Source organism: Heloderma suspectum, chromosome 1 (genome assembly GCF_057233095.1).
Source record: "Heloderma suspectum isolate Gila_16-S chromosome 1, 16-S_ref, whole genome shotgun sequence".
Classification (NCBI taxonomy): Eukaryota; Metazoa; Chordata; class Lepidosauria; order Squamata; family Helodermatidae; genus Heloderma; species Heloderma suspectum.
Window position 1 is genome coordinate 205,484,438 of NC_139458.1, and position 19,687 is coordinate 205,504,124.

General features: G+C 41.1%; 1 protein-coding gene across 3 annotated transcripts in view; it reads right to left on the reverse strand.

The window, feature by feature from the left end:
* The window catches only part of STK17B (serine/threonine kinase 17b), a 37,486-nt gene that overhangs the window by 10,756 nt on the left and 7,043 nt on the right, over positions 1-19,687 (reverse strand). For all 3 annotated transcript variants that reach the window (XM_084816442.1, XM_084816448.1, XM_084816452.1), the window contains exons 2-4: positions 16,036-16,200; positions 8,160-8,372; positions 4,479-4,623 (exon numbers count right to left, since the gene is read on the reverse strand). In XM_084816442.1, coding sequence (XP_084672568.1) covers positions 4,479-4,623; positions 8,160-8,372; positions 16,036-16,157 — 480 coding nt within the window. In that variant the 5' untranslated portion in view covers positions 16,158-16,200. The remainder of the gene's footprint in view (positions 1-4,478; positions 4,624-8,159; positions 8,373-16,035; positions 16,201-19,687) is intronic.

Below are 19,687 nucleotides of genomic sequence, written 5' to 3' on the forward strand. Positions count from 1 at the left end.
GATGTACAAGCTGGGTTTCGAAAAGGCAGAGGAACTAGAGACCAAATTGACAATATCTGCTGGATAATGGAGAAAGCCAGGGAGTTTCAGAAAAACATCTATTTCTGTTTTATTGAGTATTCTAAAGCCTTTGACTGTGTGGATCATAACAAATTGTGGCAAGTTCTTGGTGGGCTGGGGATACCAAGTCATCTTGTCTGCCTCCTGAGGAATCTGTATAACGACCAAGTAGCAACGGTAAGAACAGACCATGGAACAATGGACTGGTTTAAGACTGGGAAAGGAGTACAGCAGGGTTGTATACTCTCACCCTACCTATTCAACCTGTATGCAGAACACATCATGTGACGTGCTGGGCTTGATGAAGCCAAGGCTAGAGTTAAAATAGGTGGAAGAAACATTAATAATCTCCGATATGCAGATGATACCACTTTGATGGCTGAAAGCGAGGAGGAGCTGAGGAACCTCATGACGAAGGTGAAAGAAGAAAGTGCAAAAGCTGGGTTGCAGTTAAACCTCACAAAAACCAAGATTATGGCAACCAGCTTGATTGAGAACTGGCAAACAGAGGGAGAAAACGTGGAGGCAGTGACATTGTCTTTCTAGGCGCAAAGATTACTGCAGATGCTGACTGCAGCCAGGAAATCAGAAGACGTTTACTTCTTGGGAGGAGAGCAATGACAAATCTTGATAAAATAGTGAAGAGCAGAGACATCACACTGACAACGAAGGTCCGCATAGTGAAAGCAATGGTATTCTCCGTAGTAACCTATGGCTGCGAGTGCTGGACCATAAGGAAGGCTGAGCGAAGGAAGATAGATGCTTTTGAACTGTGGTGCTGGAGGAAAATGCTGAGAGTGCCTTGGACTGCAAGAAGATCAAATCAGTCCATACTCCAGGAAATAAAGCCAGACTGCTTGCTTGAGGGAATGATATTAAAGGCAAAACTGAAGTAGTTGGCCACATCATGAGAAGACAGGATACCCTGGAGAAGATGCTGATGCTAGGGAAAGTGGAAGGCAAAAGGAAGAGGGGCCGACCAAGGGCAAGATGGATGGATGATATTCTGGAGGTGACGGACTCAACCTTGGGGGAGCTGGGGGTGGTGACGGCCGAGAGGAAGCTCTGGTGTGGGCTGGTCCATGAAGTCACGAAGAGTCGGAAGCGACTGACCAAATAAACAAATTAGTATGGTGGGTGTCCCATATGGAAAGGTGCTGGGCACCAAAATAAAGGGAGACACAAGCCTGGTAGGGAGGCCAGCAGATTGGAGGGACCCCCAAAGTATGCTGGAAAATCATGTGTTAAAAAAGCCTGTCCTACCCCTGGAAATAAAAGCCTCAACACTAGTGGGGACCAGTGGCTGCATATATATGCTACCTTCATGCAGCTAGCAAACACTGACAGCAGCAGCATGCAGACAAAACCTCTCAACCACCTTAGCTGAGAACAAGGTTGAGGGGAAGTGGCTTGCCACTTACTTCCCTTCAGCCTGAGCTTAAAAGATGGTGGTGAGAAGAAATGTAGATTAAGTATGGCCTAGTTTGCATGTAACAACAACCTAGCAGATTGAAAACTGATGGGCTGTCATGTACTAGTGGAAGAGAGCTCTTTTACTGCACAACTCATGATCCGTTTCATAGGTTGTGGACCATGATGTCCAAACCTAGGCCTCTGGGTTGTTTAGGGACTAAACAATCCAGTGGTTAACCCGTGTTTTGTTGTTTGGTTAACGGTTGAATTATTTAGCCCCTAAACTTTCCTTCTCTTTGGCTGTGTTCAGACGATCAGTGGGGGAAACAACACAGTATGGGTTGTTTCCTCCACCCCCGCGCACGCTGGTCACACAACTGGCATTTCCCGAATTACCTGTGCCGCTGGTTGTCGTGTTGTTCAAACCAGGCATATGGCATGGCAGGAGTGGCTTCCCTCCCACCCACCCCACAATCCCTACTGCAAACTACTGCCTTCTATCTCATGCCGAACAAAAAGAGATAGACGGTAGACAAATGGAAGGGGTGGGGGGAAGACCTGAGGGTCCACACTGTCGTCTTTTTAGGCAAAGGATAAAGCCAGACACTTGTAATGCACAGGAATCCACAAACATGATCATGGGTGCCATGGCAACTGCCCCTCCCAACGCCGGTGACTGCCTCTTCCCCTCCTATCTGAGAAGAGTAAATGAGCTGATAAAGATGAGACTCAGGCAGGCTCTAACACAGGGTTGGGGAACATTTTCCATCCCAAGGTTGAGATTCCATTTTGGAGAAGGTCTCAGGGGCTGCTTTCCAGTGCTGAGAGGGGTGAAAGGCAAAAGTGGATGGGGCAAAAAACAAAGCCCAACCCTCCCTAATTCCACTGTTATGAATTTATAGGACACATATCTACTCAGAAACAAGCATAAGCAGTATGACTACTCACAAATAAGTAGGACAAGCCTCTGTGTATCTCCATGACTACTCAGAAGCAAGCAGGACAAGGCTCAGAAGGAAGCAGGACTGAATCACTCAGCAGCTTCCTTCCCTGGTCCCTCCCCTATGCCCCACAGGGAAAAGCTCTTATCTCTGGTCAGAGCTGCTTGGGAGATGAGTGCTTTCCCCACTAAGTGCGGAGAAACTGAGGCTTTTTCAGCGCTAAGCAGGGAAAATAACTTATCTGACCTGGATTCCTGCATTGAGCAGGGGGTTGGACTCGATGGCCTTGTAGGCCCCTTCCAACCCTACTATGATTCTATGATTAGCTGTTGATCCAGAGCTTTTCCCACTGGGGCAGAGGGGGCAGTGAAACCCCACAAGGAGGCGGTGAAACCATATCTGGCCTGTGGGCCAGAGATTCTCCGTCCCTCTTTAACCTTACTATTATTTGCATGAGTAGCATTACATTCTAAGTTTGTGGAAATGCAGGAAGCTGTGCAAGTTCTTCCAAAGGGGCCTTGGGGTGTGTATTTATCTTTCCTCATTGGAGCTAGCAAAGATTCCAGGCTAAAAACAAAGAAAATGACACAATGACACAAAAAGCTTGTAGAAAAGAAAAAAAGGGGGGGAGGGAATAACGTTGGGCTGTGTGCAGATTTCTCCCTTTCTCTGATGGCACACCTAGCTCAAACTAGTAGTTTAGAATTTTAGAAAAATAGAGCAAGCATTTTACAATGTTAACTGTTCTTTGTTAGACCGTTTAATTTATTAGAAGTGCAAAAGTTGCAATAGAGCTAGCAGAAGAGCCTTTGTTATGCAAGTGTTTGTTTTACAGCCTGCATACTTACGGGGGAAGTAACGCCCACTAAGTATTATAGAGTCTTATTGCAATGTAAATTTGCATAGGGTTGCAATCTTTAAAGGATGTGTAGAGGTATCAAGTTTTAAACAGTAACAGTTGGAACTTATGAAGTATTATACTTGGAATACAGCAATTTCCCCCCTCCCTTTTAAACTTCACTCTTTCTTTTTTAAAAAAAGAACTTTTTGGAACCTGTATGACAAAAGTTTGGTTTCATCATGAAACCTGAATAAAAATAACATCTACAGTATATGCTTTTCCAAATTCTTGATTTAAAGCAGAGAATTTCAGTGTTCTAAAGCTTCATCTGAGAAGTAGAATCTAGCATATAAAAACTTATACCACAAAAGATGGTTAGTCTTAAGGTGCCACAGGACTCCTGATTCTTGAAAAATGTTCCATGCTTTCTACTTCTTAAATTAAAGTTTCTTGGGCAGAAAATTGGAATAAGCATGTCACTGGCGAAAAGTCGTATTTCCCCACATTTTGGATTTTGTATCAAAAAACATAAATGAATGAATAATATTTGAGCCTTTACTAAATTATATATTTGCAGAAGGAAAAAATAGGCCTTAAAATTAAAAAGAAAAAAATAGTCAAACACGATGAAATGGATCATAAATTAAAATTTTAAAACCTAGATTCATTAACCTAGATAAACCCTGAATTATGATTACATAAATACTCAGTGTGACAAAGCCGATATTTGCTTTTAAAATGCATATAATGTTCTTGTAGTATCATGGTGGACTTGCTAATAGAAAATAATTCTTTGCCAAGCCCTGCCAGAATTTGTGGACTCCTAAAACAGACCATGGGTTATGCGAGGGTTGTTTAACTCTTGCATAACCCATGCTCACCAGGTTTACAACACAAACCCCAAGCAGGTGTTGCAGATTCAAAATGGCAGTTGCACACACCCCACAGCCTCACCGTGGTTTAAATAAGCCATGGTGGGCTGTCATGTCATGCAAACAGTCCCACTGATATCCACTGTAATGTTGTTGCAAGACTGTTATAATTATGAATGCTTTAAAAATACTTTCATCTAGGGTAAAAGTAATAGCATCCTACTAGACATTAAACATTTCAGCAACTATACCAATTCTCTCCTTTTATAGAGCGGTTATTCCTCTTAGATTTTAAAGAATATCAATAGAAGTGAAGCCAACGACACAGCATTTAACACTCATGTATATTACCTTTAAATCAAGATGCACAATGTTGTTCTCATGCAGATGACAAATGCCTTCAAGTATTTGCCGTATAAGCCTAATAATATCAGTTTCATCTATAGTTTCTTCTAGGTCAGGGAGACATAAATTAAAGATTTCTCCTCCAGCAGCACTGAAAACATAATATATACAGACATACTCAATTTTAAGCAATGTATCTTCGAATACGAAGGCTGTGGCCTAATCATATTGGCCGTTCTTAGCTAGGAAGCAAATCACAGATCTATTGCCTTATAGCAGCCTTCCCCAACCTGGTGTCCTCCAGATGTGTTGGACTGCAACTCCCAGCATTGCCAACCAGCATAACTATGCTGGCTAGGAATGCTGGGAGTTGCAGTCCAACACATCTGGAGGACACCAGGTTGGGGAAGGCTGTCTTATAAACTTCAAAAAGTTTATTATAGTCACATGTACCACTTTGATTGAAAAAACAACAGTACAGATGAAGGAAAATGTGAAATAACCACTCATGTTCGCGTTTTTCTGCCCCTCCAACAGGAACAAATTACTTCAAAGAAAATTCAAAATGAAGCAGTGAGGAAGTGATGTGGAAGAAGTGACAGATGCAAAATCATATGCAAGCTTTGTATTTATGAGGTCAGTTAAGTTGCATGCCTTTCTAGAACACCAACAGATAACAGAAAACAAGAAATAGATTTTAGGAGAAACTGAGATCTCAGCACAGCATGGTCACAGACTGCAAAAGAAATGGATATTTTATTTCTAAAATAACTAAGAGGCCTTCCAAACGAACAAGGATAACAATCAACAAGCAGCATTCCAGAAAACAGTCTATATTACCCAACATTAAGATAGCTTTACTTTCTATGGACTTTCTAGGATCATCCCATATAATTCTTTGAGACTCGGAACACTCTGTCAGGGACCACTTTTCACCTAAGGATCTAAAAAAGGAGTCAACTACTACAAGCTGTTCATTCACCACAACCTTTCAAGGAACGCTAAAAATGTACCCCTTTCTATTTTCTGGAATGTATTTTCATTTTGGCACTCTATTCACATACTTTCCCCAAAGCAATCATATTTGGTTGTATTTAATACACACACACTTTTGGAATCAAGATGAAAACAAAAGTTATGCCAGAACCACAGACACTCCACTGACAAAATTTCTTCTGTTGCATCCCAAGATTTCCATGCACACACCCAAGTGCTTACGCACGCTCTCTCTCTCTCTCTCTCACACACTCACACACACACACACACACACACACACACACAGACAGCGCTTCTGCAATTTCTTCATCCAACTGCAGAACCCTGTCATGGGATGGATGATTACATATGGGCGCAAAACACCCTCCATGGCACCAGCTAGTTTTTCCGTGACCGTTCCATTTAAAAAGACTAACGTGCCTGCGCAAACCTCTGGAGTAAGGCAGTTTTATTCTATTTTGTGTGATGGGTGGAGTCTTTACGCAGGCCTGCTGTAAAAATACTGCCTAACAGGGGCCACTAGTGGCTCAAACTCTTTCCACAGCAATCCTCAACTCAGATCTACGGAAACCATTGCCAGATTCTTGTGAGAAATCTTGCTTGGACTGACGAAGATAGGGCAAGGCCTGATGTTTGGCACAGGAGCTACTCCTTCCCACAAAGGACTTTGGATGGATATCTCACAAAGCATCACCTAGCAACCCGATCTACTTAGTAATCTAGGGCAATGGCTTTTCAGATGGGTATGGCTATAAGAGTTACCACAGTAAAAGCTATATGAATTACAGTGGTCTTCCACAACAGCCACGTTTCCATAAAACTCAAGGGAATCAAGGCATATATCCCAAAGCTATACTCATCATCCACTGATTCATCTGCCATACCTAGTAATAGTGATTCAGGAAGGTTACCTTTCTCTGTAGCAAAGAGCAATCCAGCAAGAGTGACCACTAAAACTCTCTGGCAAGTACATAGAGTGAAAATAAGCTGCCATCTTTTTCTGGTCGCCCTTTTTCCTGTTGAGACCTTGTTACATAAATCCTTTTACAGACCCACTGGTAAATTAGAAGTAATCATAGCTTGTTTTACACAACAGCATTTCTTTTATATTTACAATGCAAGATTGTGCATTTGTTTGCTTTTAAAAAATTGCAATAGCACACAAGGACAACATGCTAAAAGTTTCAGCAACCATGAAACTATAGTTATAACATATTTATCTCAGACAAATCTAACATTGAGCTAATGATGAACTTTTTAAGGGCTGCAAAGATGAAAATTACAGTTAAGTGGAAATGCTCAGAAGTGCCAACACTGAACAACTGAATAGCAAGAATGTGACATTGTCACAGAACTGGTCAAGCTGACATTAAAAAGAGGTGTGTGGATAACAGTTTGATAACTTTAAAAAAAAAATCAGTCTTTCTTTAGGACAGCGACTTGCATCTGAAAAGTTACTCTCAAAATGAAAGTTACCGATGTTGATCTGTCACAGCATTTAAAATAAAGAAATATGAATTAGAAAAGCATTCCCCAACCTGGTGCTTTCCAAATCTTTTGAACTTCAACTGCCACCAGCCAGAATTCCAGGCTGGAATGCTGGGGGTTGTCACCCAAAACATCTGGAGGGCACCAGGTTGGGGAAAGCTAGTTTAGAAGGTCAAATGCATCCATAATGCTGGGACTGTACCTGGAACTGAGCTGAAGGTGCAGATACCAGGTAGCAGCAAAAAAAGGTAGTCGCAGCAGCTTTGGCAAGCAGAACAAGTGATACATGTCCAAATAATTTGCAAGACATATATATAGAGAGAGGGGAGGGGAGAGAGAGCGAGAGCAAGAGAGCGCGCAAGCGAGAAAGAAAGAAAGCCATCTCATGTAAAAAGAAATGCACAGAATGTAGATGTCCCTTGCAATATATAGTGACTTGTGTGTGATATAGGATAGTGAATTGGAGAGGATGGGGGTATGTTTGTATGTGTAAGCCAGGAATGTAATTCAGGAGCTTCAGTTATCCCTAATCACATAAAACTGCTCACTTTTAAATGGCCTTGTGCTATCTTCTTACAGCAGTTTAAGTACCTGGAATGATGAGAAAATGGCTCAGGAAGAATCTTGCTTGGGATAATTCTCAACTATTTCTGTGACAGCCAAGACAATAATTCAGGCATTCCAAAGGTCACCATCAGTATGAGCCATTTGACATCTTTAATCTTTTGCAGTGAGACAGGACAACCAAAGAGAAAACAGGCTAATTGAAGCATCACCTAGCTAAGAGACAGCTAGTCTAACCCATGTGCTTTGTTTTTTTAAACATAGATTTCTTATTGTAATTAAGCAGCTTTGTCCATTATTTTTACAAGGTTCAATGTTATCATTATGCAGAACTAACATGCATTGTAGATTAATTTCTACTGTATTTAAGTGACCAATAAACAACATTTAAAGAGACAGTGATTTGCCATGCATACAATAGACAACACTACATAGATAAAGGAAAATAGCGTCGCAGATAGAAGGGTAGGCCATTCCAACAAAGAAGATCGAAAACCTACAAAACCCAAACACAATAGGAAGTACAGTGTACATATTCTCTGACGTTGCATTTCTGGTTATGTTCGGTCAACCAATGCAGACCATGAATACATTAATAGTTCTATCAAACACACTGAAGGTGACATAATGCATACTTACTATTCCAATACTAAGATTATTTCATTTGTTGTTTCATAGACTTCATGGAGATTTACTACACGGGGACTCAGTTTTGTTAATTCTAGAACAGCAATTTCATGTAGGATCTCTGCTTTGCAGTCTTGACCTCTTCTCCTCTTCTTCAGAAACTTAGCTGCATATTCCTGACCTGTTAATTTTGCAATGCACTTTCTAACCACTGCAAATTTTCCTCTGTAAAAGCAGAAAAGGATATTTGTGAAGTACCATACCAGCCAAACAGACAGATTACAAACAGACACACAGTACTGAAATATTTCAAAATAACGTTAACACCTCAACTTTGGCTTAACAGGAATGTGTGTATTCCTTATATCCATGACTTTGCCTTGTCATTATCTAGACCTGTTGAAGACTTAGAAAACAAAAATAGAGCTCTGGGCAGATTTTCAGCAGGCAAGAGACCGGCCCTGAACAATTCCCTATTCCCCTACCATAGCTACAATTAACTGTCCATTTGCTATTCCTGTCTTCTCATGCCAAATCTACATTTCCCTTATCCTGCTCCATCCTAATCCTTTGCAAATCTGAATCCTAGAAGCAGACAATAATATACAAGGAAAGTTAATAATTGCAAATTCACTCACCACACAAATCTGAATCCCAGAAGCAGACAATAATATACAAGGAAAGTTAATAATGGCAAATTCACTCACCACACACACTTATTGCAAGTGTGCAATAAGTTTCAGAGTTTTGAGTGTGAGGAGGAAGGGCTAACTCTTTAAGGCTACATTGCTGTATGCACTGAGGTTGCTTAAATCTGACTAAATTAAATGGGATTTAAACAGGCTGAGTGCATGACTGCAGCTTTAGACATCCAAGATAAATACTACTTGGGTACATACTACCATTTAGAAGAGGTAGGCAACATGTTGCCCATGTGTCTCCAGACACCTTTCTTGGCGCCACCAAGATGCACTACTACTTTTTATTTTTAAGATTAACTAATGTTCTTACTGGCAGATGGGATCACTTAAACCAAAGTGTAGATGTGAATGGATGGGGGTTAGACGGTGATGTGGTGTGTGTGCACATGTAAGCGTGTGTGAGTGAGAGAGCGAGCATGCATCTATCTATGAGTGGTGAGCCAGGGAGAGAGATCAGGGGCCGGGGGGGGGGGGGATGATAAGGAAGCAGATCAGGAGGGGAGAGACAAAGAGTTTGCCTTTTGTAAAATAGGTTTCTGTTGCTGAAAACAGGGTTCAAAGGATTTGTTTTGTGTGTTGGGGCTCAGATGACACCTTTGCTCTGTACTCAGTCTTTTGGGTGGGTTATTTGTCCTTTGTGACTAGCCATGCATCCCATGACAGCCATTTAGTGGTGGTGCCCAGGATAGTTTCTCAAGTTGCCAAATGTGGCCACATGCCCCAAACGTTTCCTGCTCCTGATTTAGAAGATCACTATATTTAAGGGTTTTGAATCAAACATGCCTAATTAAGAAGGCTTGGCACAGAACAATTAAGGTAGTATTTTTACCATACTAAATGAATCCCAAAACTTAAGCATTAAAGCTACGGTAAAAATGAGTCAAGATGGTTACAACTGCTTTTTTTGAACGAATATAAATAAAACACAGAAGAGTGAAGATAGAAAACTTCGATAGAAAGAAGAAAGGCAGACTAAAACTGCAGCTTTTGAAATGCTTTCAGAACAAACTGAATGCAAAAGAAGTTCCCTCATGAGGAACCTGCTAGGGACATATGCACTGGGACCGTGGGGGAACGGTTTCTCCCAATATTCCTCAGCTATAGAAGTTTCCTGAATAAAAGCTACACGCAGGCGCAGAACCCATATGTATGATGCACAGAGACAATGAAGAAGAAAATGAAGTTAGCAAGTGCATAAAAGATGGTTCTCTATTTAAGATCCTGGATAAAGAGACCATTTAAAATGCTGTAAAAGCATTTAATTAACCTTCACTCCACCCTATGACTTAGTTTAACACTGAGCCGGTACATAGCAGCAAACTGTGGGTTAATTAAGGGAGCAAGTGAGGGAGTAAGTGAGCACACTGCCTTCGGCGCACTCCTCACTTCAGCTTTCATTTTAAAACCTATGATTGTAGGTTGCTCTCATGGTGTCCAAACCTGGACACTCTGGGCTGTTTAAAGGTTAAACAACCCTAAGTTAACTAAGATTTGTTCTTGGGTTAACTCTGGGTTGCTTAACCCCTAAACAACCCAGAGTGCCTGGATTTGGACATCACAAGAGCAACCTATAATCGGGACTATCCTTAGGTTGTAAAATGAAAGTGGAAGTGAGGAGCACGCTGGACACAGTGTGGTCACTCGCCTCTGCTTAAGCCTAGCAATGCATGAGTTAATTAATCCACAATTTGCCTTTATGTGCAAACTGGGTCAGAGTGTTTCATATAGAGCAGGTAAGCTCTTTATGCTACCTATGGAAATTATACAAGGTTTGTATTTTATTTATCGTGATTACTATTACTATAGATCTTTGAAATGTTTTCCCTTAGAAGAGCTCCATGAAGAGATACGAAGTCCTTCAAAAACAGTTTTCAGGATTTTTAACACATTTTTTGCTTAAACTATGCTCAAATTTTCCATTTGCAGAGATCTCATCTCCCTTTTAAAAACTTCAGGCTCAAATTGCTATAGTATTGTGACAAGAAAGAGGCCATGCTCCTGAACTGAGTTTGGGCCAACTGAGTTCTTTGTGGACTAAACTAGTTATTACACCAATGGGTTTCAACAGGTGGTTGTGACCTGGCCTAACATGGGTTACACCTTCGGTGCTACAGCCTTTAAAAAAAAAAGGTTTTCCTTCATTGCCAATTGTCAGAGAAAAAGTGCTGATGGAGAGCACTTTTAGAAGAACTAAAATGGCTAGTGTTGGACAACCATGCCACAGCAGCTAATGCACAGGTTTTGACAGAAAGGTGGGACTATGAACATTTAAAAGCAGGGCAGGACTCATGCTGAAAGCTAGGGTGAAAGACAAGTCCTACATCTGGGCTCACTGAAGACGACCACATTACACTATCAACCAGGATACCTGGACAGATAAACTGAGACACAGCAACATCAAAGAGCTAGCCAAATTAAAGAAGCATGTTCACAGTCAAATACAAAGTACCGCCCTATGTCTTCCACACAAAAGCCCATTCTCAGTTACTAGCGGGGAAAAAAGACATGCAAATTTTGTCTCCTTACCAACTATTTAACTGTTGAACCAAAAATGTATGTTGGTAAGCCTGTGTTTTTAGAAGAAAACCACACACTGTTTAAAAACCAAACTGACCTTTTAGGAAGTAAAGAAAAATGTATTCCTTCAGCCAACTTATGAATGCCTGAAAACCATGATTTTGATTTCAGTGTTAATGTTTAGAGGAATGCCCAGAAATATAATAGTGAAGTGTTTAAGATTAAACTAGGAACAGAATGAGATCTTTAAAGCCCTCTGAAGATACTGAAATGAAAAGTGTATTTTGTGTACATCCAAAAGCATTCTGAACACACACACACACACACACCCCTACCTATTTTTAGGTAACTTTAAACACCTATCCCACCATTATTCCTTAGGTTCAAGGCAAGTGAACAACATGTTTTCAGATGTCATATTAAAATGACCCCCCACCGCCAAATTAATATATTCCTGTTTCCTGCTTGAACAAGGTCATAAATTTCTTTGGGAAAATATCCAGACTTGGGGGTCAGCCACTGAGAACCCTACTCTACAAGCCATCACTAATTTTAACTACCAAGTGGTGTCACATCAAACGGCACCCTTTTAAAAGACTCTCCTGGACAGGTAGGAGTGTGCAAATAGTAGAATTTCCACAATTAAATCTTAGAGCCATTGAGAAGAAAAATATTAAAGAACCTAGAATATTTTATTACAGTGGGGTGGGGTGGAGGAGAGCCATGAACACACAATGTGTCTCAAGAATTTTTCTATCCATTTTGGAAGATCCTAGGACAGGGTTGTATCCAATGTTAGTCTGACTTAAGTCCTATTAATTTCAATGGATCTACTCTAAGTAAGACTTACTCTAGGTAGGACTAACACTGGCTGCAATCCATAGTTAACACTAACCTGCTCTGCTGCTCACAAGTAAAATGAAGCGCAACTCTCAGAACAACTTAGCAGAAAGTTCCTGTTTGCTTCCTTTAAAAAAAAACCTTGACTAGTTCCCTTAGGACCCCATTATAATGCAATTATGGAAAGAATTTTTCAAGTAGTAAACAAACAATGTTTACAGTGTAAGGAGACAAAGGGGTGCCTCATTCCAAAGTCAGGAACTGATATGTGTAAGGAAATGCAAACAGAAAAACCAATCCCAAAGAAGCATATACTAGAAATTTCACCTGTAATTTCAAGGTGACTGCTCACTTTCCTACAAATGCAACTGCACTGCTAAAAGTCATTCAGCCAAATTCTGTAACACAATAAATCTTGACTATGCCTCAAAACAATCATTGCCTCACCCTGCACAATGCAAAATTACTGAGAAAATGTATTAGCATTATACCGAAGAAAGGATGAATTACTTTAGTTTCATGAAAACAGCCAAATGCATGCTATGCATATCTTTCCTCAGGTACTTTTTAGACAACTGCCACCCATCTGACCCAGAAGATTGGTAATAATGCTGGAGACTCAAAGATTCCACTCCTTTCGTGGCCATTCAAAACGCATAAGCTACTCCCTTTCTGCTTCATCTACCCATTCCCTGTGGCCTTTCACCTTTTGATCGGATACCCATCTACCAAGGCCTGGCTGACGCCCATCTCTCCAATTTCCATTCTTAGGATACTTCAGAGATGACAAAGATTCTAGGTGACAAATACGCACATTTATTTTGATGTGGGAGCCACCCACCAATTGGCGCTTCCAGGCACAAGCACATACAGAAAAATACACGTTTGCAAATAGCTGACAGAATACATATGCAGGATACACATGATCTTACACAAAAACTGATAGCCATGTAGGAAAATTAGTAATATGGGAAGAGTGTGTTGATGAAATATCAGAAGTGGACACGGGGGCAGAAGTCAACAGAGGTTGGCTTCGGCTTACTAGCTAGCCCAAGCTGGTGGCTGCAGAGTCCTCCCCTTTGAGTGGTTTCCCTGCCTTCTCAATAGGCTTTTTCAGGAGGCACCACTGGTGCCGTCTCCTTCAAGAGCTCAGGATTAAGGGGATCTTTATACTTAGGTATGTGGGACTGAGGAGTCTGACAGAAGGAGGAGGAGCACATGCCACTGGCAAGAAGGTGAGTGAATTTAGAGAAGCCTGTATGAAGGCCATAGGCGCAAAAGTAGAAGCTGGTACTTACTCACATAAAGCCAAATAAAACTCAATACTAAGAGAGTTTCCGCTAAATATCAAACCAGTAAATTCCTCATATGAGTGAGAACACTACACATATAACGAGTTGGATCTAAAAGTTCTGAATCTAGACAGCCACAAGTTAGCATCACCAAAACGGGGCCAGTTCTCTCTCTTTTTGCTCTGTCTACATTCCATATTATAAGTGCTGTAGGGAAAGAGAGAACTGTTCTGCAATTTTTCACTAACAGGTTCTTAAACTGGGTAAAGAGACCTTTTTTAGTTCATATATGTATGTAGAAAGACCAAACTAGCATCTATTCTGCACTGATCAATCTAGAACTATATCCGCACAGTACAATGAGCAGTTTGCTGTGAATGGATACTTATTTGGGTAAGTCTTCAATACTGCACAGCAAGGATAAAATGATACTATTGGGAATGTGCTCCCAATAGACCGAGGGCTCCAAGACTGGAGTCCTCCATCTATCCAAAGCCCTGCTGGCAAGAGCCAGGCAGGACAGGAGGAATGATGAAGGGGATTTCACCTCCTGTTCCTAAAATAAAACAAATTAAGCTAGACAGGCCTCTGAACCTGTCTAGCTTACTTACCAGCAGTGGGTGGTGACAGCGACGGAGAGGCTGTAGGATCCTATGGATCCATGCCTCTCCCTTCCCAACCCACAATCCTGCCCTTTTTTCCCCCTTCCTGAGCTCTTTTGAGGTTGCTGTTATAACCTCGGAAGAGCAGCCACTGCAGTGCTTTCCACAGTAGCTGCAAGGAGTGGGGGAGGGACAATGGCCTAGATTCCATTATCTATGGCCTTGAGAGTGGGAATCCACCATATCCTATGGTCCCTGGGATGCTCTCCCAGGGACTATAGCATTGCTCTTGTGAAATATTTATTAACATAGGAAGCTTACTCAACTGGTCAGGTTTTAAGATAGCATACAACTCTAGAGCCTTTGTAAAGATCATGAACAGAGTTGTTACCCATCATCTATTTTAGAAGACATCCACTTTGAAACTGTCAAGAAATTATTCCAATCAAAGAAGAGAATTCTGTGCACTCAATATAATATTCTTGTGTAGAAGGAACTGCTGAGTTCTTCCAGCAGTAATGATTGCCTAGTTTCCAACCTCTTTCCCATTTGCCTGGCAACAGAGAAAGAAAGGCTACCACACAGATAGAACATTTTCTAACTGTGCTCAAAATATGGTTTTTCTTTAGCTCCAGGTTTAAAAGTATTTAGACACTCTAATAGAGAGAAAAGCAGTTTAGTATTGCTACTAGTTTTAAAGTCCAAAATAGGGCTCCACAAAAATTTTGGCTGGGCTTGGTAGCCAACCAGTATTTCTGGAAATCACTGACCCCATTCTTCCCCTAACCAGTTTAGCACACACAGAAGACTTGAGAATGGGAAAGGGTGAGTTCCCTACTTCATGACCAGCTTTGGAGCCTCTCCTGCTGCTAAGAAGCTCTCTTGTTGCTTCCAAGAAGTCTTTAAAACCCAGTATGAAGTGCAAGACTGATCCCTCCTTCCCCCCAAGTTCTCTGCACATGCAATTGGAAGTATCTGTCTTTCCTACCCACCATGAAGTAGAGACTTTTGCTGCCTCCAGATTCTCCATGATGCACAGAGAATTCAAAAGTCTCCCTATGCTGTGCAATCAGGAGCAAGTGGTTGCCAGAGAGAGATTTGTGGTCACCTCTGCCCACATGAGAGCCTTGTGTGGCGCAGAGTGGTAGGCTGCAGTATTGCAACCGAAACTCTCCCCAAGACCTGAGTTCGATCCCAGCGGAAGCTGGGTCTTGGGTAGCTGGCTCAGGTCGACTCAGCCTTCCATCCTTCCGAGGTCGGTAAAATGAGCACCCAGCTTGCCGGGGGAAAGGTAGTCATGACTGGGGAAGGCAATGGCAAACCACCCCGCTGTAGTCTGCCATGAAAACGCCAGCGTAAGTGGCATCCCTCTAGGGGTCAGTAATGACCTGGTGCTTGCACAGGAGGAACCTTTTGTTTCCTGCCCACATTAGTGGACCCAGGTCCCAAAGCAAGGGACAAAGTTCATGGGTGTAATCTGGACCATGCCAGAATATTCACTTTCCTTACCTCCCATAAAGCATCCCAAGAATTACTCTTCCTAATAGCCTGCAGACAGGGGCTATGATCAGGCAGAACAGGAATAAGAGCCTAGAAAAGGCTGCTTCAAGTAGAGGTACAAAAGGCAACGGAAAATGGATGCTCTGGATGTAAGCCAGCACAGCAGTGGTGTGCCCTGGGCTAAGGCAAGATGGAAGGAGAGAAAAAGGTTGTGCTCGACTGCAAAAGCAGCTGCTCTGCACCCTACTCTCCACATGTGAACAGGCTTGGGATCCCTCTTTTTCTTTTCTTTTTTAATATTAGCCTGAGTCACAACACTGAAAAAAATGAGTTAATCAGCCAATTAAAGTTAATATTTGTATTACAGAAGTCATCCCACACCAGTTATCACTCTAAGATATAAAGCAAAAACCATAAAATAGTAGTGTATTCTTACCTTCCCAGTTCTTTGGGTTCAACTTCATAGAAACTGTGGAAATTGTCTGTTTTTATTTGTGTCTGAAGAGATGAAGGCAACAAGCCTGGAAGGCTTTTGTTCTCTGACTTCCTCCTGGACATCGTTAATGCATGGATCTCTCCAATGCTGGTTACTGATTTTCACCTGTCAAAGCAATTTTTTTTTTAATACAAGGGCCACGCAGTTCTACTGTACAACTATTCCTCATTCTCTTAGCTTCAGTTGGGCTCACTTCACGAAAAGCTACTGTATTTAACTGTTTTGAAATCCAAAAAAATAACATTTCGTATATAAAAAGCTCAAAACCATCCGACAGAATTAAAATATTTAAAAATACTATAATGAAACATGTCAATCGTAAATAACTTTCACTTGAAAGTTTTTAAAGAACTCAAGTGCTGAATTATTCATCGTTTAACTGAAATACATAACTCTGCACTAAAGCAAGCTACGTGACTTAAACACCAATGGTTTTAAATCAAAGCAAAAAGGATCCAGGATGTGGGGGAAGGGGTAGTGATGTGGAATGGAATGTTTTCCATTACTAATGGTGCATTGTTTCCTAAATTCAATTTTTAACATAATGAAAGGATCTGAATACTAGTGCAACTGGGAAGTTTCAAAGTTGGAATATTTTTTTCAGATTATTGTCTCTGGGAAATATATACATTATACCTTAGTATGTTAGCTGTTTTCATTGCCCTCCATTTTTCCTTAAGGGCATCATAATAATTAGTCTTGGTTTAAAAAAGCATTTATAGGTATTTCAATAAAAATAATTTTCAGAGAAGACTGAAATTGCATGAATTTAAACCTTAAGTCTGCTTTGATTTATTTTCCTTGTTAAATATTTGAATTAAAATACTTTTGACTATAGGAGCTTCAACTATTGGGCGGTATAGATGTGTAATCAATCAATAAATCTTTGACACATCTGTATCACATGCAAAAAATTAATATGGTATGCTTTTTAGTTTTGTTTACTAAAAAATAAAAGTCAAATAAATTGAGATATGTCAGCATGTGTATTTATGGCATCAGAATATTTTATTTTCCAATTCAAATTTTTCCAGAAAACCCACATATCCTCCCCACACCTGTAGTCTCACATAGACTAAGGTAAAATTAGCAGAAAGAGAACATAAGATAATAACAAGCCTTGCCAAATAAGGCAAGGGAAGCCTTGCCTCAGTATCCTTTTAGAATTCTTTGAGTGTGTCAACAAGCATGTAGATGAGAATGACATAACAGAATCATAGAACCATAGCGTCAGAGGGGGCCTACAAGACCATCAAGTCCAACCCCCTGCTCAATGCAGGAAGCTTGAGTTGCATAGCAGATTCATCCCCTGCCCCCAAAAAACTTCTCATTAAAACACACCTAAGGAAATGCAGTAGTCATGAGATGAGAAAAGATCTTATAAGATCTTATATAAAATCACTAATTAGTTAAAAACAGATTATAGGTATAACTAATAGTGCCATTTATCTCATTCATAAATGACCTAGAGTTGAGAGTGAAAGTTGTGATTGGCATCATCTACAAACCGTTAAATTATTTAGGATAGTAATCCCTAACAGATTGCACAAAGCTTGAAAACGAAATCCCACCTATTTAACCATGATTAAGAGGAATTCACTAGAACGTCTTGAGTGCCCTGTCTTTAAAGGCACATTATTTGCTAATGCATCTCACATCCTTCCTGTTGCTTAACTAACCACAGTCTCATAGCAAGACTGATGCACGTCCTAAGCAGAACAAGACTGGTAACACATAACAGCAAACTTGTTTCTCTACATACATTCTACAAAGGTGATAGTTTAAAATAGCTCTAGAAGCCTTTGTCATATAAATGTTGATGCATTTGCTGGTCTAACTATATATAAAATTGTACGTTTATTTTTTAAACTAGCAGTAACTATGAGCACCCCCTTCATGGATCACTGCCTTGTTGTGGCGAAGGGGCTTGCGTAACTCAGTGAAGCCATAAGCTATGCTGTGCAGGGCCACCCAAGACGGACAGGTCATGGTGGAGAGTTCTGACAAAATGTAGTCCACCGGAGAAGGAAATGGCAACCCACTCCAATATTCTTGCCAAGAAAACCCCATGGAACGTATCACAAGGCTAAAAGTGATGACGCCGGAAGATGAGCCCCTCAGTTCGGAAGGTGTCCAATATACTACTGGGGAAGAGCAGAGGGAATTTCCAAGTAGCGCCAGAAAGAGTGAAGCGGCTGGGCCAAAGCCGAAAGGACACTCAGCTGTGGATGTGTCTGGTGGTGAAAAGACAATCCGAGGCTGTAAAGAACAATATTGTTTAGGAACCTGGAATGTAAGATCAATGAATCAAGGTAAGCTGGAGGTGGTCAAACATGAGATGGCAAGACTGAACATCGACATCTTGGGAATCAGCGAACGAAAATGGACAGGCATGGGCGAATTTAATTCAGGTGACCATTATATCTACTACCGTGGGCAAGAATCCCTTAGAAGAAATGGAGTAGTACTCATAGTCAACAAAAGGGTGGGAAAAGCAGTACTGGGGTACAATCTCAAAAACGACAGAATGATCTCAGTACGAATCCAAGGCAAACCATTCAACATCACAGTAATTCAAGTCTATGCCCCAACCACTGAGCCCGAAGAAGCTGAGGAGATCAGTTCTACGAAGGCCTACAACACCTTCTAGAACTAACACCAAAAAAAGATGTCCTCTTCATCGTAGGGGATTGGAATGCTAAAGTAGGAAGCCAAGAAATCACCGGGATAACAGGCAAGCATGATCTTGGTGTACAAAATGAAGCAGGACAAAGGCTAACAGAGTTTTGCCAAGAGAACACGCTGATCATAGCAAACACGCTTTTCCAACAGCACAAAAGGCGACTCTACACATGGACATCACCAGATGGTCAATATCGAAATCAGATGGATTATGTACATTGCAGCCAAAGATGGAGAAGCTCTATACAGTCAGTAAAAACAAGACCTGGAGCTGACTGTGGCTCAGATCATGAGCTTCTTGTTGCAAAATTTCGGCTTAAATTGAAGAACGTAGGGAAAACCACTAAACCATTCAGGTATGACCTAAATCATATCCCTTATGAATATACAGTGGAGGTGACGAATAGATTTCAGGGATTAGACCTGATAGACAGAGTGCCTGAGGAACTATGGACGGAGGTCCATAACATTGTTCAGGAGGCAGCAACTCACTCCATCCCAAAGAAAAAGAAATGCAAGAAAGCAAAGTGGCTGTCTAATGAGACTTTACAAGTAGCTGAGGAAAGAAGGGAAGCGAAAAGCAAGGAAGAAAGGGGAAGATATACCCAACTGAATGCAGAGTTTCAGAGAAGAGCAAGGAGAGAGAAGAAGGTCTTTTTAAATGAACAATGCAAAGAAATCAAGGAAAACAATAGAATGGGAAAGACTAGAGATCTCTTCAAGAAAATTGGAGATATCAAGGGAACATTTTGAGCCAAGACGGGCATGATAAAGGACAAAGAAGGCAGGGACGTTAACAGAAGCAGATGAGATTAAGAAGAGGTGTAGAGAATACACAGAAGAACTATACAGGAAAGATCTGAATGTCCCTGATAGCCATGATAGTGCAGTCACTGAACCTGAGCCGGAC